Source organism: Mya arenaria, chromosome 10 (genome assembly GCF_026914265.1).
Source record: "Mya arenaria isolate MELC-2E11 chromosome 10, ASM2691426v1".
NCBI lineage: Eukaryota > Metazoa > Mollusca > Bivalvia > Myida > Myidae > Mya > Mya arenaria.
The window spans coordinates 46,070,610-46,090,822 of record NC_069131.1 but is presented as its reverse complement, the minus strand read 5'-3'; the positions used below and the strand labels follow the sequence as shown (position 1 = coordinate 46,090,822).

The 20,213-nt window shown below is 36.3% G+C and overlaps 1 protein-coding gene and 1 long non-coding RNA gene across 13 annotated transcripts in view; one reads left to right on the top strand and one right to left on the bottom strand.

Moving 5' to 3' along the window:
• Positions 1–16,035, bottom strand: part of LOC128205973 (zinc finger protein GLI4-like) — a 138,605-nt gene extending 122,570 nt beyond the window's left edge. For 10 of the 11 annotated variants that reach the window (XR_008256357.1, XR_008256358.1, XR_008256356.1 and 7 more), the window contains exons 1-2: positions 6,239–6,397; positions 4,124–4,229 (exon numbers count right to left, since the gene is read on the bottom strand). Coding sequence is in view for 8 of the 11 variants with exons in the window: in XM_052908074.1 (XP_052764034.1) it covers positions 4,124–4,213 (90 nt within the window). In the remaining 3 variants the exon portion in view is untranslated. Of the gene's footprint in view, positions 1–4,123; positions 4,230–6,238; positions 6,398–16,007 lie in introns of those variants that run through there. The other variant, XM_052908072.1, reaches the window with a different exon arrangement.
• LOC128205981 (uncharacterized) lies at positions 15,521–17,510 on the top strand. 2 transcript variants are annotated; one of them, XR_008256364.1, is made up of 3 exons: positions 15,521–15,671; positions 16,277–16,401; positions 16,939–17,510. It is a non-coding gene; the product is annotated as an uncharacterized LOC128205981 (long non-coding RNA). The 2 variants fall into 2 exon arrangements; XR_008256363.1 differs by lacking the exon at positions 15,521–15,671 and adding an exon at positions 16,094–16,133.
• Positions 17,511–20,213: the final 2,703 nt, after the last annotated feature.

The following is a 20,213-nucleotide window of genomic DNA, read 5'->3' as shown; positions in this document are numbered from 1 at the left end:
AGTTTCCGGAAGATACAGTCATAAATGTTACCTCTATAGTGTTAACAAGCTTTTCCTTTAATTTGACCTGGTGACCTAGTTTTTAACCCCAGATGACCCAATATCAAACTTATCCAAGATTTTATTGAGGGTAACATTCTGACCAAGTTTCATTAAGATAGTGCCCAAATTGTGACCTCTAGAGTGTTAACAGTCAAATTGTTGACGACGGACGACGACGACGGACACAGGGCGATCACAATAGCTCACCTTGAGCACTTCGTGCTCAGGTGAGCTAAAAAACAGAACCAGTGGGACACACTATTTCAAAAGTGAAAAAAACCAGAACCAGTGGTGGGACACACTATTTCAAAAGTGAAAAAAAAAGAAACAGTGGTTGGACACACTATTTCAAAAGTGAAAAAACATGAGGCCCATGTGGGCCTATGCTCTACTGGCATGGCTCTTGTGGTCATTTTAAATCCGGAGCATGTATGTATGGGTAAAAGGCAACAAACATATAGTTCACGTTTTGTGTTTGGGATGTTGCACGTTCAACATCTGAGGACAGAAAGTGTTGTAAGCAGATTAGTTGCATGAACTATTTTAATATGTGCCAAGTAAAAGTCATCTGACAAAAAAAAAATGCTTTCAAAACTGTACTCATAGTAAAATTTTCTGTAGTTTTAAAAGTTAAAAAAAGTTGGTCAAAAGGTCAGAGTCAAGGGCATCCTAGGACAACATTGATCAATTTGAACAAACATTCACAATCAATTGTGCTGAGATGGATGCACGAACACACAAAAAGATTTTCAAACCTTTCCAGATTTATGTTTACCAAACCTGTGAACCCTGGGTGTGGCCAGTAATGACACCAGGTGCATAACTTAAACATTCACAATCAATTTTGTTAAGATGAATGCGCAAACTACAGAACTTAAAGCTAAAAAATGGCCTTTGGGCTTTCAACAAGAACAAGGCAGAGTAATTCACAAAATCAACTGCAGAAGCAAAAAGCAAATTGTCTCTCAAAATCCTAGACTTGCAAATTGTCTCCCTTAACTCTAGACTTGAATTAACATATACATGTAAACTTGGCTAAAAATAGAATTCGCTCATGCAGACCTGGCTAAAAATAGAAAGCATTTCTTTAAAACTTTCATGGCCCATAATCTAGGCATTCATGGGCGGATCTTGCTGGTTTTCGAAAGGAACCAAGCTCTAATGGATATCTAGATACTGTACAAGTTTCATCAAGATATAATCAAAACTGAAGACTGTATCGTGTTCACAACCAATTGTTTACACAATAGCATTTTTTTATACTATCAAGGGCCATAATCTAGGCATGCATGGGCGCATCTGGCTGGTTTTCGAAAGGAACCGAGCTCTAATGGATATCTAGATACTGTACAAGTTTCATCGAGATACAATCAAAACTGAAGACTGTGTTCACAAGCAATTGTTTACAGACGCACGGACGCACGACCGCACGGACGCACGGATTGGTTGGACACACTATTTCAAAGTGAAAAAAGAAACAGTGGTAGGACACAATATTTTAAAAAGTGAAAAAACAGTGGTAGGACACAATATTTCAAAAGTGAAAAAACAGTGGTAGGACACACTATTTCAGAAGTGTAAAAAATAATGGTAGGACACACTATTTCAAAAGTGAAAAAACTGTGGTTGGACACACTATTTCAGAAGTGTAAAAAAACAACAGAAACAGTGGTTGGACACACTATTTTAAAGTGAAAAACAGTGGTTGGACACACTATTTCAAAAATGAAAAAACAGTGGTTGGACACACTGTTTCAAAAATGAAAAAACAGTGGTTGGACACACTATTTCAAAAGTGAAAAAACAGTGGTTGGACACACTATTTCAAAAGAGAAAAAAAAAACAGAAACAGTGGTAGGACACAATATTTCAAAAGTGAAAAAACAGTGATTGGACACACTATTTCAGAAGTGTAAAAAACAACTTGGTAGGACACACTATTTCAAAAGTGAAAAAACTGTGGTTGGACACACTATTTTAGAAGTGTAAAAACAGTGGTAGGACACACTATTTCAAAAGTGAAAAAACTGTGGTTGGACACACTATTTCAGAAGTGTAAAAACACAACAGAAACAGTGGTTGGACACAATATTTCAAAAGTGAAAAAAACAGTGGTTGGACACACTAGTTCAGAAGTGTAAAAAAACAGTGGTTGGACACAATATTCCAAAAGTAAAAAAACAGTGGTTGGACACACAATTTCAGAAGTGTAAAAACAGTCATAAGACACACTATTTCAGAAGTGGTAAAAACAGAAACAGTGGTTACATTGTAGGACATAAAGGTCAATATTTTAGTTGAAAAACAGAAAGAAAACGGATTGATTCACAGCACAGGCTGCAATTTCTAAGTTATATTTGATCTGAGACATCAATAACAATTTGTGGGTGCAAAAAGGCCCCTTTACATACAGTGTCTATTTAGAATTTTGTATTATTTTGGTATAATATTTTTGAGTTTAATATCACAAAAGGATTGCTGACTATGGTGATATTACTAGTTTTGTGATATCAACATTAGTTTTCTTTATGTGTCAACACACTTCTTGGACAGACCTCTTTTAACAACTCACTGTATTTACTAGTACTAGTATTTATATTATTTTTTCCAAAAGTCATTGTCAAGAATCTTGACATGGTTTCGCCTAATTTCATTGGTACCAGATCCATTTCCAAAACAGTGAAAACATGGATTAATCATTTTATTCTCTTGAAAGGTAAAAACAACAGTTACAGAAAGAACTGTAAAAAAAATGTATATCTGTTTATTTCAGTATAAGATCGTATTTTATTTCACGAGTGTCCTAGTTTAACATATTTTCACGAGTGGCAAATGCACGGGTGAAAATGTAGTTTTTCTATGATCATGAGTGAAATTTAATACAATCTTACACTGAAATAAACAAATTTAGTTACATTTTTAGTGCAATGCTTTTATAACTAGTAAACAATAAAGTTTTATAAGTGCACATTTTTAGTGCAATGCTTTTATAACTATAGTAATCAATAAAGTTTTATAAGTGCACATTTTTAGTGCAATGCTTTTATAACTAGTAATCAATAAAGTTTTATAAGTGCACATTTTTAGTGCAATGCTTTTATAACTATAGTAATCAATAAAGTTTTATAAGTGCACATTTTTAGTGCAATGCTTTTATAACTAGTAATCAATAAAGTTTTATAAGTGCACATATGTTAAAAAAAATAACGAAAACACTTTTATTTTAAGCGGGACACGAATACATAACCAAATTACTACGCCGCCATTTAATGAATGAACATTTGGAAGGTCATATGTGTTAGAAAAACAAATGCGGATAATCATTGGATTTTAAACATTTTTCTTAGTGTTAGTCTGTGTTTCATGATATATGAATATTCAGTCATCTTACTGTCAGAGACCAGTCTGTTTTGCTTGAAAACAGGTTTGTTTTCCAGGTAAAGAGTCAGTGAATGCCATGCTAGTTTGTTGACAAATTTGAGGCGTGGGTGGGGTAAAAAATACCAGTTTATCTGTAAATTGTTGTGTGAATTTTCCGGGGAAGCTCGTTTTATGCATTACAATGACAAACAGTTCAAAATACATTTGAAAGATGATATAAAATTCTTTTTATGTTCAAACAGTTGTTTTCGTCTGTAATTTGTTTGGTATGAAAGCAAATGTTCGAACATTCAGCTTCAAGATCAAGAAAACGTTTGAAAAACGGGATAACCGGTAATAAACAGTAAGTTGTTAATTTCCAAACATATATTTATTTAAATTAATAAAACATTTCTTTAAATTTTAAACATTTTTTTGTTTTCTGTTTTGATCAAGGTGAAGTAACTACAAAGGATTTTAAAGGTAGTTCTAACAGTTGATATTTTTACTCCTTATTTTGCAGTGAAAATATCAAATTGATATTTTCACTGTTGTTATTTCACTGATAAAACTCCATATTTTATCGAAAGGCATGAAAGAAACACTGGTATTATTTCAGGCTGCAGAAATATTAAAAGGAAAAAAATTGGCTGTGCTTGAAAGTAAATCCTTGCTCTAAGCTTACAGCCCTCTATTTATATTCCTTTTCAGTCAAACTCACCAATTGCTGTATTTGTGATTTAAGCACAGCTTTAAGGATAACTCTGTACCCTGGCACCTCCTTTATAACTTCCATATCTGGGCTTGTCATTGTTGTCAGTTTTACCCTGGAAATAGAAACTATGTTTGGAATTGTCTGCAGACAACAACCTGGACTAGAAAGCATGCTTGTACTATATGCAGATGCAGACAACAACCTGGACTAGAAAGCATGCTTGTAATGTATGCAGACAACAACCTGGACTAGAAAGCATGCTTGTAATATATGCAGACAACAACCTGGACTAGAAAGCATGCTTGTAATATATGCAGACAACAACCTGGACTAGAAAGCATGCTTGTAATATATGCAGACAACAACCTGGACTAGAAAGCATGCTTGTAATATATGCAGACAACAACCTGGACTAGAAAGCATGCTTGTAATGTCGCAACTGACCTCCATAGAAACAGGAACAACACAACAGTGCTGTCAATATGTAGTCACATGGGGGAAGACATCATACAGCGCACGCTTTTATATTAAGGTTCCGCAGGGGTATCTATCAATAATAGACCTACTATACGAAGTTTGTGACAAATCGTCAATCATCAAACACAATGCCAAAAAAAAAAAATTCAAGTAAATAAACTGCAGATACCATTGTTTTTGTGTGGTGCAGCATTTGATGTGAAAAAGGAGCAAAAACATTGCAGATTTGTACTTTGAAAACTTTCCAAATTCAGAAAAATGAGAAGTTCCGATAGGCCGAAAATACACATACAGTTCGGAGAAGTATAAAATATATACACAGGTTAAACATTTAAAGTATGATTTTTATTTAAATAGCAATCAAATATTTGTATATTGACTTAATGATGTTTACTCTGTTCTGTAAAAAAATCCGAATTTTTATGCACTTAATGCATGTTTTCGGACGTCGTTTATGGCGACATTTCGTACTGAAAATGATATAATAATTTACTTTTTTTAATTCTTTTTCCACATCAGTTAAAATAGGACCCAACATTGCTCTATCAAAATTTCACACACTCCTGTTCAGTAATTTCAACAATATTTTAAGAAAACTTAAAAAGTGTAGTGTGTGGGCTAGAACTTGCCGACCGGTTAGCTCATTTGGTAAGAGCTCCGTGCTAGTGTTCCGGCAGTCGTGGGTTCGAGCCCCACACCGGGCGCACTTTTCCTCACAGGTTTACTTTACTGGTCCGGAATTAGGCAACTGCCCAATAGCCCGTTGAAGCAGACATACAAAAATATGCAATAAAAATCATCATAAATCATTTGAAGGTTGATTGATCGAAGACTGCCATAAACGTCTGAAAAAACTTTAAAATAGCAGGAAATGAATGTAGGACTAAGTGAACCACATACCAAGTGAACCAGGATTAAGTGAACCACTTGGTCAGACATATTGAACCATCTATATGGTTATATAGGGAATATTGTCTGAATGTTATGTTATATTTCAGAGTTTATCAACTTGATTATAAATGATTTAAAGGTAATAAGAAAACATTGTTTATCTTATCAAAGTGTTTAAATATTAGTATTAAGTATTTGATATAACAATGTTTTGAAAAAAAAATGAAATAAAATCCAACAACAAAATTACTTTTAAATTTTGATTTAATCCACAATGAATATATGATCAATTTCCCAAAAGTTCTTATTTTAAATCTCTACTTTTTATTTGTCATAAAGTTTTAAGTCTTAGGTTTTCATGAATTTTTAAGTTTAAACTGCTGAATAAACCATATTTACAATCTAGCAAATGTGTAAAGTATTGCATCCAAATGGTGTAGTCTAAAATAATAGACGCGTTATACGGGATTCTTCCAAGAAGGATTTGCCATATCAAAAATCTAAAAAAAATCCGTCAACGTACAATTATTTGGACTACCAAATGGTGATAATTACTAGTTATTATCACCTTTCATGCAGTGTGCCATCACACAATAGCCACTACTATAATGTATATGTGGTTCACTTGGTCGTGAAATGGTACACTTGGGAAGTGGTTCACTTTGTCCTGCACCCGCAGGAAATAGCATTTAGCCTTGGAATTAAATTTAAGCTTTGTCTTGGAAGTTTGAATTTGATTTATCAAGTGTTTACCCTGGTAGTGGTATGCACTTTTCGAATTTCGGAACTAGACCAGTAGTGTAAACACACACTAGTAAACTTGCTATGGCTTGATCAAAACCTAGTTCGATAGATTAATAATCTTGTCTTGTTTGATTATAAAACGAAGACGCCATTTTTCAATTAAAGGTTACATACAACTATTTAGTTCTTTTGACATTACGAAACTAATAGAAAAGGTTGACGTAGAACTTTGTTGTCATTATTGATTCAATATATTTCTGATATGGACCTATAATGGTCAGGGGCGTACCTTGACAATAAGAAATATCATTTATGTCTAGGCCCCGTTATTTAAGGGGGTCCGCCGCCATCCCCGCTGAAAATTTTGAAATCCTATATCGCCGTGTAGCGGGAACTAGCCAGTTCGTACCCTGACCAGTTCGTACCCGTACCCTCCGATTTATATTTTGAAGGAAAAGAAATTTCATAACTTTGCAGTGTTTTCCAAGCTTGAAATAATATTCCAGTACATGTTTTAAAGTGACACTCTTATTCAAAATATACATGTATTACAATAATAAATTTTGAGTTATAAACCTTGAACTACTTACTAAATAATGCATTTATGGAAAATATTAATTACTGATAAGAAGATTGTAACAGTTTATTTAGTGGCTGAAAACGCACAAATATTTGTAACGGTCCGCTGTAGGCGGCGGATGTTTGTTCATAGTATAACATTCCGTTATAGACGGAAGTACGTTCATAGTACACGTACGTATGTTTACTTGGTTGGTAATATGCAAATTAGCAAAACTCGGGCTCCGTGTGGATGGAGAATTTACTGTATATAAAGACCAGTCGACCCCGTCAGGTTTGAGCATGCTTTTCTCTGAAGGGATCTGTCGGTATTTGTTTGGTGTCGCACATTACATATTAAATTATTGGTGAGTGATAATGAAATTTAACTCGTTATCCTCTATAAGAGCCATTGTTTTCGATATTTATTTACCCTTTTTGGTATATCAAAACAATTGTTAATTGTGGTAAATTTTATTTGGGAGTAACAGTGCATCTTTAAAGCAGTTCAAATTTTATCATAAAAAAATAAACCAACGATAAGGTCATGACATTAATCTAAATAATAAGTAATTAATAAGTAATTCAAGTACAGTATGCTTGATTCAATATCATGTTAACTTTGAGATTTTATCTATGTACAGCTTGGCAAACTTTTCGCACTGTATTAAGAATATATTCTATTACATGTATAATAATACTGTAGCTACAATAATGAGCGATCAGGGATACTTTTTTTTTTTTTTTGACATTTCTTATGTATCCCTGTCACGAGTCTACCATAGTAAAAAATCGTCAAAAGACTCGTTGACGGCCATTTAGGTGGACTAAATAATACTGTATGCATACATGTATATCACCAACCACGTCAATAAAAGTTATCAAACTAAGAAACCGGACCTAAGTAGAAATCAAACACTTTCGGTAACAAAGGCCGGTAACATTGCTTTAGATTTTTTTAGCTTCTTGCACTTCCTTGAAGCGAATGCATTCATAACATTATTAATGTCGACATCAATGTCCTTGTGAATATGCAGTAGTGTAACGTTTCTTCCCTAGCTAGCTCGGACACGCTACCTTAAATTAAACTATAAACCTATTCTCGGACTGCATTGTCCCAAAAATTAAGTATGAAATTAATATTATATACACGTGATTGACAATGATTGCTTACAAAACCGAATGATTAGAAATAATTGGTATGGTTCAAGAATCAACGTTCAATTATCCCAAAAGCAAGAACGAACACACAGAAACACTACAACAACTATGCTATAACTTCAAACAGGACCAGCATACAAAACGCTTATAAACCAATCACAATATATCAGCGAAACCCACGGTCCTAAATGTATAGCCTTTACGGGGAATCAAACCATTGACCCTGTTCCGTCTGTATCTCAATGATCCAGGCTTACTAAGAGGCCAAAAAGAAACCCCACGGATGTCCGAACCTGGAAACTAGAAGCTGTAGCGCAATGCTTTACTTAAATTCTCCTAGCCTCCAATAGTTCAGAACCCGCCCTAAACAGTACAAAAAGATACTTCAAAGCTTCCCTATATATTAACTTGATGTTCTTACATCGGCGTCGAAACACAAACTAACTATTTCTATGCATTCCGCTTGTTATATACCCTAACATCACGTGACCAAAATGGAATGGTCCATTTTAACAAACACGATGGGCGAAACCATTATATATAACTAACGTTACAGAGTAGGGGTGTCAAGTTTATCAAACTTACGAAAAAGTAGAAAACTATTAAGAATACAACTTAGTTCGTATTAATTAATCATTTACTAGCTAAATTTAGACATTTAATACTAAAACCATAACATTAGTATTAAATATACGAAATCATCACTAAGAAGTAATAACGATAATGGCGAAATCCGTTTTTACGGTAAATAGTCAAATTCTTTATAACTTTCACTGAGACAGAAGAAGTTGATTTGTTTCATTCTTAAACTATGAAAAATAGACGTTTACTTGATTGTCCTATTATTTAAAGCTCAAACGAAGTGTAAAATCTCAACTTACTTTTCAGACGATAATACTATTTACTTTGTACGTATAACATAAAAACCTATGCCCAACTGTACTATCCGGAAATGTTTACTTTCCGGACTCCGGCCTTTATGACTCCAGGAACATTACATTACCCACGCCTCCGGGTACATGCGTCCCGCATGAGTAAAAGAAATAAGTCACTAGAACAAGAGACCAAATATTTTCAAAACAATATCTATTCAAAATTAAGTCAACACACATATAGGTACATTTTCCCGTAAAATTAAGGTTTCAAAAGTTATCAAAAAATGCCAAACATTCCTCAAACGCATGGAATACCTTTTCCACAAATTTTTTTAAAATAAAACAAAAATAAATATCAAGTATGTACAGACAAACACCTTCTTGGTGTATTAAACTTTTATCAAGTCATGATTTTAAACCCTCTGCACGTTCTAGTGACCGCTTTAAAAACATACACCTTCACTGAATGTCAATTTCCAAGTCAACTTCACCATTCTCGGACACTTTGAAGGTGATGTCTTCCGGACGAATTGTGCCTTCATCCAGAATATCTCCCAAGTTTATATCAAGCTCCATCTTCTTAGATTTCTGCCTGACCATTGACGTTTCGTAAATAGTGTCACCATCTTCCGAAACGCTTAGTTTCTGCTTTAGCTTCATCCCTTCTTCTACTCGGCAGAAATGAAGATTCACGTGTCTGTTCCGACCAGACGTCGTAAGAAAACTCACATCATCCCGAGGAGGCTCTTCTTTCTCCTTCTCAAACACCCTTGTTTTCTCCGGTATAGTATTTGGCTTTTCACTTTGAAGCATACGTTTTCTTGGCCCAGGGAGCATTTATGTGGTAGGCTTTCTGACAGTCCTACCTTCTAATACTTTCTCCATTTCACAACCCTTTAGGCTTTCATCCTTACTAGAACCTGGTTTCACGCCATCATCAGCATCATTAACATAAAGTTCACTGTCGTCACTTTCACAATCACTCTCCTGTTCGGCAACCTCCTGCTCACTATCAGAGAGTTCCAGATCCACCTCCGGATCCACATCCCACACTTCCTCTTCCATAACTGTACCTTTAGCTAGTTCAGATTGCTCTTTCGGCACTTCCCCTGCCCTACCTTGTGTTGTGCAAATTTCAGCTGATTGCTTTGTCTTAGAGTTCTCCCTTATCCCATGCACATTTTTCAAATGTTTGTGGAGATACTCCCGCTTCTTGGAGAGTTTTGCACATACTCTACAAATAACGTTCGGTTCTGGGAGACACTTCTTTATGTGCTCATGGAACACCTGTCCAGAAGGAACCTCCTTCATACACTTCGGACATATTGGGCGACACTGGTCTTTCCGAGGGGTCTGCTTAGTGTTTGCCATTCCAACCTGAAAACATAGAAAAGATAATCTTTTGACTATGCATGTGGCTTACGTTTTCTACCCCCAGTCAGTGTTTCTCGCAAATCATCAATCTCAGGAGTATCATCATTCTCACAACCAGTAGTCTTAAACTGTGTATTATCCTGATTATTTGAAAGTGTTTCACTATCATTATCCTCTGATTCACACTGGATTTCTTTGCCTTTTAACAACTGACTTTTACACTTTCTTATCCTGTCACAGCGTACAACTTGCTCAGTTCTGTTTCTTCCACAGTCTATTTAGTTTTCTTGTCATGTATCTGTTTCTGCCTTAACAACGCTTTCCCGGTGCTTTGTCTGACAAATGCATGAGCTGATTCCATCTTCTCTTTAAGCTCCCAAACCCATTCATGATCAGGAATTTCACGAATACCTGAAGGTAACTCATACAGTAGGTCCAGCGGGGTTGAAACCTCCCGTCCCAACATGAGGATGTTTGGTGTCATTCCTGTAGTTTCATGCTTAGTACTTCTGTACGCCATGAGAACATAGGGTATTTGCCTATCCCAGTTTCTGTGATTGTCTTGGACATAGGCACTTAGCATTGTTGTAAGTGTTCTATTAAATCGCTCGACCATACCGTCAGATTGGGGATGGTATGGTGTCGTCCTAGTTTTCCTTATGTTCAACAGTTTACACATTTCTTGGAAAAGTTTACTTTCAAATTGGCTACCTTGGTCCGAATGAATCTTTCTTGGTATGCCAAACCTAGTAATGACTTCTTCGACTAATATATTTGCAACTGTTCCTTCCATGTTTCTCATGGGTAAACATTCAACCCATTTTGTGAAATAATCAGATATCACAAGGATATACCGATTACCGCTTTCAGTCTCAGGCAGCTCACCTAAAATGTCAATCGCAATCCTTTCCATGGGATAACCACTCCTTACAATTTGCATTGGTGCTTGCTTGGTTTTGTTAGGTCCTTTTCGTTTCATGCATGTTTCACATCCATTCACATAGATCCGGACATCTATTCTGGAGACATGGCCAGAAATAGGTTTGTCTGATTTTTTTGAGGGTTTTCTTAAAACCTAATTGACCAGCTGCTTTGATATCATGGGCATGAATAAGGACTTTCCTTCTCTGTTTAGTCGATATCAACACTTGATAAGTTGTTTGTCTGATCGCAAAGTCTTCAAACCTTCGTACCAGAACTCCTTTTTGTAGTTCTAGACGTTCAAATTGATTCCACAAACTTTTTAATGTATAACTCTCATTAGCAATTTCAGAAAAGGTTGGCTTTTTGTCGTCGTGGATCCATGTTATTACCCTGGCTATGTCCTTGTCTTCGGTATGTAATGACTCCAGATCATCTGTGTCATTACTAGTTGTTTTAACACAGTTTACGCTCCCTGTCGGGCTGAGCCTTTCTTTATCACTCATACCACACTGTCTACATGGTATCCTGCTAAGTCCGTCTGCATTTCCATGAGATCGCCCTTGTCTGTGTTCTATTGTTATTTGAAATGAAGATAAAGCTTCAATCCATCGAGCCACTTGCCCTTCTGGGTTTTTGAACTTCATTTACCACTTAAGTGACCCATGATCTGTTCGCACATTAAATGGTTTGCCATACAGATAGTGTTTGAAATACATTGTGAAGAACACTAAAGCCAATAGCTCTTTTATTGTGACACAGTACTGGCGTTCAGCCTTAGTGAGTGTCCTACTAGCATAAGCAACTACTTTTTCCTTACCATCAGTCTTCTGCGATAATACTGCGCCTATAGCAAAGTCACTGGCGTCTGTATCTAAGACAAATTGCTTACTGAAGTCTGGATGAACGAGCAAGGGAGCTGTAACTAAACTATGCTTTAATTTTGCAAAGGCGTCTTGGCAATCAGATACCCATTCAAACTTTCTTCCTTTTTCTGTCAACCTGTGAAGTGGCTTGGCAATGTGCGAGTAGTTTGCGATGAAGCGTCGATAATAGCCACATAGCCCTAGGAAAGAGCGTACCTCTGTCACATTGCAGGGTGTTGGCCATTGCCTTATGCAATCTATCTTCTTTGGATCGGTTTTCACGCCATGCTCGCTGATTATATGACCGAGGAATTCTACCTCTTTTCTGAAGAGCTGGCATTTGCTAGGTTTTAATTTCAAACCTGCATCTTCGAACCGTTGAAAAACGCATTCCAAGTTTTTCATCATGTTTCGAAATGTCTTTCCAACCACTATAACGCCATCCAGGTATATCAGGCATATGGTCCAATGCAAACCAGCCAATACGGCTTCCATGAGCCGTTCAAAGGTGGCTGGAGCGTTACATAAACCGAATGGCATAACTGTAAACTCAAATAAACCTTTTCGGGTAATGAACGCTGTCTTTTGCCTATCATTCTCGTCCATCTCAACTTGCCAGTATCCCGAACTAAGATCTAAGCAAGAAAACCATTTTGATCCAGCTAACTGGTCCAATGATTCGTCAACTCTAGGTAATGGATAGGCATCTTTAATGGTAACGTCATTCAGACGACGATAATCAACACAAAAACGACGACTTCCATCCTTCTTCTTTACGAGAACGATTCCGCTTGCCCATGGACTAGTTGAAGGCTTGATGATGCCTTCATCTAGCATTTTGTCAATTTGGGTTTCAGCCTCGGTTTGCAAATGTACTGGGATAAGTCGAATCGGCTGTCGAATTGCTGATGTATTCCTGTAGGTATCTGATGCTTTATTATACCAGTTCTGCCAAGGTCGGTATCGTTTTCGGAAAATATATGCGCAAACTTAGTCAGCAGCTTCCGCACTTCACTTTTCTCATTTCTTGTCATACCATCCGATGCTCGGTTATATACGTCATGCATGTGTTCAGGAAGACAGGTGGTATCGGATTGTTTCATTCTTGGTTCTTCAACCTTGTCAACCTGTGTCATAATAGCTATGTTGGTGTTTGGATACAAGGTTTGTGCTTCCTTTGAAAAGTTTGCCAGCCTTATTGGAATAATATCATTAGCCTTCACCAATGTGCGTGCAGCTATTCCTTTGCCAATCTCCAAAGACTTCATTGTAGGCTCCACTACACCAAGTCCAAGACGTTTGACTCCTGGTTCTACATATCTTCCTGTGGTCATAATCTCTGAACCAGCTGGGATAACCACCTGCTCGGCTAAAACAATCCGATAACATCCTATATTACCATTGCATTGTAACTGTATCCTATCTCCATGAATGAGCATTGTGTTGTTTTGGGTATCAATAATTACTCCATTAGCTTGCATAAAGTCTATACCCAATACTACGTCAACTTCTAATTCTGCTATTACCACAAATATCGTGCACTGAATTTCTCCAAACTCTATTGTCAGCTCTGTTTTTCCTACAACTTCCAAGTTGTTACCAGTAGCCGAAACGATTGGTTTATCGAAGTTTGTTATCGTATGCTTGGTATGGATACTCTGCCAAAGTCGTTTGGATATCAGGGATAAGGTAGCTCCCGTGTCAACTAAACAGCTTACTTTTGTTTTGTCTATCTGAGCAGAAGCATACAGTCCTGCAGACAGTCTCCTTGTTGTCTTAACGGTATGCTTAGGTCTGTTTTCTTCTGCGTTTGACTTTGTACTTTGTCTCGACCCCTCATTAAGCTGTGGACAGTTATTCCTCAAGTGTCTGTCCGACCCGCATTGATAACATGTTCTTTTCAGGGTCCTTGGTTTATCTACATTTTCTCTGGTCTTATTGGAAAAAGATTGCGTTGGTATCCGACCGGATTCTGGTACATAATTTGAGTTAAAAGGCGGCTTGGTGTCCCTTAGGTTGTTTTGCCTCTGCATGTCCCGAACCAATGTCTCAAGCCTTGAGACAGACTTTGTCAGATTTTCAATAGCCTTAGCCTGTATTTCAGTCTCAGTGGATGCCGTCCTTATCTGCTCATGCTGTCTTTTCTCAGCCCGATAAAAAGCTTCTAGCTCCACTGCACGCCTCACAGCATCATTCAGGTTGGTTGGTCTTGACTGCTTGATTTTTAATCTCATGTCTGAATTAACCAACGCATCCATAAATTGCTCTTTTGCTAAGGTTTCTCTTACATCTATAGGTGCACTAGGGTACGCAAGGTTCGAAAGGCGTCTAATATCCTGACCTAGCTCTCCCATGGACTCCATGGCCTTCTGTCGCCTATCCCGAAGCTGAACCCTATATAGTTCAGTCTGGTTGGCAGGTGAAAATCGGTCTTCTAATGCTCTGGCTAACTCCTTGTAGTCAGTTGTGTTTGAGCTCAGGTTACCAAAGACACCTTGGGCATGGCCTCTCAATGATACCGAAAGGTACAGACCTTTTTGTTCTTCGGACCATCCGTTTAGCTGAGCGCATGCCTCAAAATGTGCCTTGTAGTCCGTCCATGCTCCCGTGCCATCATATGTAGCAGGCTTCACATGGCACTTATTCTGGCCTGTACTATTTTTAGGTTTTGTATCCGGCCGTTTTATACGCTGGGTAACATGTCTGTCCATGCTCCTGTCCAGGGTCTCATCCGCTATTGGAGACGAAAAATTGCTATAGCCAGTTTGAGCATCATCCGATCGTCCACTCTTTATATCAAACCGTATGCGTAGTTTAAGCTGAGGTTTGGGCGTAGACGTCATGCTCGGTGCTGCAGTTTTATCGAGCTCCTTCCTGCTCCAACTTAAGCCTTGTAATTTCTTGTTTCAAGACAGCATTTTCGTCGATCAGCCTCGAAACCTCGTTCTGGTTTGGGCTGTCCATGCTTCTTTAGTATTCAAGGTAAGCTAGATTGCTATGAATCTATATTGTCCCTCGTTGGGCGCCAAATTTTGTAACGTTTCTTCCCTAGCTAGCTCGGACACGCTACCTTAAATTAAACTATAAACCTATTCTCGGACTGCATTGTCCCAAAAATTAAGTATGAAATTAATATTATATACACGTGATTAACAATGATTGCTTACAAAACCGAATGATTAGAAATAATTGGTATGGTTCAAGAATCAACGTTCAATTATCCCAAAAGCAAGAACGAACAAACAGAAACACTACAACAACTATGCTATAACTTCAAACAGGACCAGCATACAAAACGCTTATAAACCAATCACAATATATCAGCGAAACCCACGGTCCTAAATGTATAGCTTTTACGGGGAATCAAACCATTGACCCTGTTCCGTCTGTATCTCAATGATCCAGGCTTACTGAGACGCAACGTGCACCTGCTTTATCGTCAATTCTGATCGTAAACCTACGACCGACTAGAGGCACTCGTAAACTTAACGATCAAGATGGCGGATGAAGATTTTCTCCATATCAAAGTATATTTTAACTTTTTATCAACATTTAAGAGTTTAATAGTGCGTGTAGCACGTTCACTGGTGTGGAATTTTCAAACAATGTTTAAAAATAGCTCAAAACAGTACGAAAATGTTCTATTTCCACCGATCTGTCAAAAAAAGGATTTTAACTGTAGAAGATGTAAGCTTTTTGTTATATTTAGTCAATGCGCTGACATTGTGTACATCTTAGGCATTGAATATGATGTAGAATTTGATTTGCTTCCATTGCTGTGTAACATGCCCTGTAAAACATTTCTTGATATTCATATTTTTCGGATGGTTTTTAATTTGGATAAATAAATGCCTGTACAATAAACAGATTCAATGTAATATTACCGGCCTCTATGGCATATTATAGTCAGTGAATTGTTAAACAATGTTACCATTTATTGAATCATGTCATGATATAAACATTTCATTCTTTTCCTTATAGTTAAACATCTTAATCTGGTGCTATTAAAGTCTGTAAATATACCTGTACTGTAAACACCACTGTCACAACCAATTAGTTGGAGATTACTCTAACCGAACTTCCGATCCTACGCATGCGCAGTGCGAAACTGTCAATCGGTGTATACCATGCACAATATTTGGTCACAATGTAATCATTTTAATTCATCTTCACTTGTAAAAGCTGATTGTTTTTACTAAGTTATCATATGTTCTTTGTAGAACTTTGCAGTATCACTATATGTATACATGTGAGCATTCAAATGACAAAAGATACATCTTTTCTTTTTTCAGACATACCATTTGATACCGTGTGTACAACAAAAACCTAAGATGAAAGATTGACAACAAAGTGTCATGGTCTTGATGGAATATGCTCACAGTGCTCCTCAGACCTCTTAGACATATATTTAATAATGGTATGGAAAAGGGAAATAAAATCTAATGCTTGTGTTATAAAATATAATATACTGTAGGTATAGTTAACATATGAACACATTGTCATAAGGACTATTAAAGTAATTTAACTGCAAAACCATTTTATGTATCTGCAGTTAACGCACAGGCTATGTGCAGATGATAATTGATATTCTATATTCTCACTTTTTAAAGTTTAAAATTCAATAGGACACAAACCAATTTTATGAATAATACAATGAATTTTATATTAATACCTTGTTGAGCATCTTATATATAAGTTTTGAGCAGTTAATACTGGTATAACATATGTGATATTTAGCTAGGTATAAACATTGAACTAGAAATAAATTGGTAACAGAATGGTGTGTTTCATGTTTTCTTACATACCCTACTTATTTTCTTCTTTTTTTTTAAATTAGAAATAGTTTTTATAAAATATACAAACATGTAAACTATTAAAAGGTGTAACATAAATGTATTGTTGTATTATGTTGTGCTGTATTAAACAATATATTATAACTTTTTGTCTTTTTCAGGCCACTGAGTCATCCAAGGTTTCAGACATCTAGAATATGCTCATGGTCAGTCTTCAAGATACTCACCCAAGCATTCCAATGTGAATAAGGATACTGTGACAAAACAGTACTTACCAACATCCACTGGAGATACCAGACCAAGCAGACTTTAAGCTACATATATATGGACACAGACAATACAATTCATTGCATATTCCAACACAGCATAAAATTTCAAACTGTTTCATAGGCAGTGAGGCATTTGTGCTAACCTCATAAGTTGAAATGATTTTTTTTTTAAGTTTGACTTTGAATTGAAAAAGCCATTAACATTTGATTTTCCAAAACATATATTTATACAGTGCCATCTGTCCATTTGTACATATTTTCCTCCAAGCATTTAAACAATTTTGAATTATAATGGAAAAATTTAAATGAAACATTTATTGAATCCTATGATAATATATGAAACACACACAACCATGGTTGTTCATGTAATATTACCATTGATTTAATTTGGATGAAACGTTCATACTACTTTTTTATAGAAATTTAGTGAATGTTTTGATATTTCTGAATACAAATAACTTGTTGTTGTTGTTATTTTACTTTGACTGGCACATCTTTCAACACACATTGGTGTATATAGTGTATACTCCAGTGTAGGTTATAAAATAATAGAAACAGTAGATAATATTTGCATGAAACTCTGAACATATAACCACTTTGACAATCTGCACCACTTATTAAGCTACTGTTTTGTTAAATAATGCGTTTTGATGAGACTAGCTTGTAAAATAGCTATATTTCTTTTGGTCATTATGTGTATCAAGTCTTTGAATCATGTCAGCAACTGTTTATTTTATCAAGTATTATGAATGGATCTAATATACTGTTTATTTAACAGTTATCACAACGATTGACACAATAAAGATTGATTTATGAATTGTCTTCATACAACATATCCAACCAGTCAAAATTATATTTTTGAACCATTTCCCAAATGCAATACCTCTAACTCAAAGTGTTGATGCATATAAGTATGAACTTTACCTTATATGAACTAATGCCAGTTGTTGGGAATACGAATCAGTCATCATCATCATCATCACCAACACCACCACCATCATCAATCATCAACAACATTTACGCATCATCGTTGTCATCATCGTTACATCATAAATAGTATCAATGTCGTCGTACCATCACCATCATTATAATCATTATATTCATCATCGTCGTTGTCTCTGCTTCATCATTGTCGTCGTCATCCCACCATCATTATCATCACCTTAGTCGTCGTAGTCCTTAGTATATACAAATTCATTTTAGCTCGATTGTGACGAAAGCTGAGCTTATAGAATCACTCTCGAGTCCGTTTCCTGGGCAGAAACCAGTACTGTGACCTTTTTTGAGAGGCCATGAGAAAGTACCCCTGATGGGGATCGAACCCACAACCTCTTGGGTGAGAGGAGGACACCTATACCACTAGACCACTCTCACCACTTGTATTATTATCATCATTACTATTATATCATCATCGTCGTTGTCGTCGCATAATCGTTACTATCATCATCAGCACCATGCTGCACGTTTGCATTTACTTCTCAGGGCAGTCATAATACCCGTACTTTAAATAGTAACTTTAAAATTAGCTGCCTGCATGAAACCAGTCGTATTTTGTTGTCCAATTTTATCAGAGTTACACAAAAATTTCTACGGAGAGTCGGGTTTCCCGGCAGAAACAGAATCATATTCATCATTGTGTAATAGTAGTCACTTGCAAGCACCCATTTTGTTATCATTATATTACTCATATTCTTAGAACAAATGCCTTTTGAATACTCCACAAGCAGCACAACGCAAAGACTTACATTTAATTGTGAGGCGGCTTCCGATGGTTTCAACACCCACCCCAGTGGCGGGTCCAGGGATACATAACTGGGGTGTACACAACCGTAGAAAAACGCTATGTATGTATCAGCATTTTACCCGAAAAGGTATCAATTTATGATTTAAATAAACTTCATTTTCTCGCTAACGACGGGGGGGGGGGGGGTGGGGGGGGGGCACGGGCCCCCACGATATATAGCCGCCACTGCCTCCAACACAATGTTCTACTATAGATATAAGTGTAGCATTAGAAGCAAATAGTCAATCAGTTTGTATCGTAACATTAATTGATTCCATTATTGGATGTATTATTATTATTATTATTATTATTATTATTATTATTATTAAAAGACAGGTGCGCTCACCAGTTTAATATGACGTGACGTCATTTTACTTCAGACTGTGTCACTCGCTTTAACGCTGAACTTTATCGTTATATTTTACGTACGACCGGAGAGTTTACGAGACGTTTCTGAAACGCCTATATGATTATCGTTAAATTGGTCGTTATTATGATCGTAAATTTACGATAATGGCAGATCATAAAATCTATCTGAAACGCACCCCAGCATAGTACAAAATGATCGTTAGCATGATGCTGCTCAATGTCGTTGGAATTATCAACAGTATATTTACACCTCAACTTTCATTCCTTAAATGAACTGCCTTTCGACAATTGCGTTCATCAATCTATGAACGCAACATCTTCGGATCGCAATTCATAGCATAACAATATACATGCAAACTATTGATCTTGTTATTGTTTGTAGTGTGTCAGCAGGTCCCGTAAAATATAAATCAACATTATAGAAAGTGTTAAATTAATATATTTTAAATGTTTTGTTGCCATAAGTGTTTCAATTTTAAGTATGAAAGTGATTTTAAGTGGTTGATCTTTTCCCGCGTGATTGTGACGTCATTTGAAAAAATGTTTCCGGTTAAAACGGGTTGTTCTATATACAGAATGGGTAAGAAAGGATAACTAAAAAAAATCTTAATTGAAATTAAGATTTTTTATTTTCATTTTTGAATGAAATAATGAACTATTTGTGTAAATATAAGGAATGAATAGCGGGGTTGATGTCATTATCGCGGATATGAACGCAATTGGGCTGGTCAAAGTAATCGTGGAGTCCTTCGGACACCACACACTTAGACAAGCCCAATTGCGTTCATACCCCGATAATGACATCAACCCCGCAATTCATTCCTTAAATCACGTTAAATGCTGTTTATACACGGGTACAAATTAAGCGTTGTTCGTTTGTTGGAGCATATCTATATTTTAACTTAACCTAGCATTTTATATAAGTACTACATTCTGTCATATTCATACTATAATATTTACACCTCATCTTCGGATATGTTCGGATCGCAATTCATCTCATAACAATATACATGAA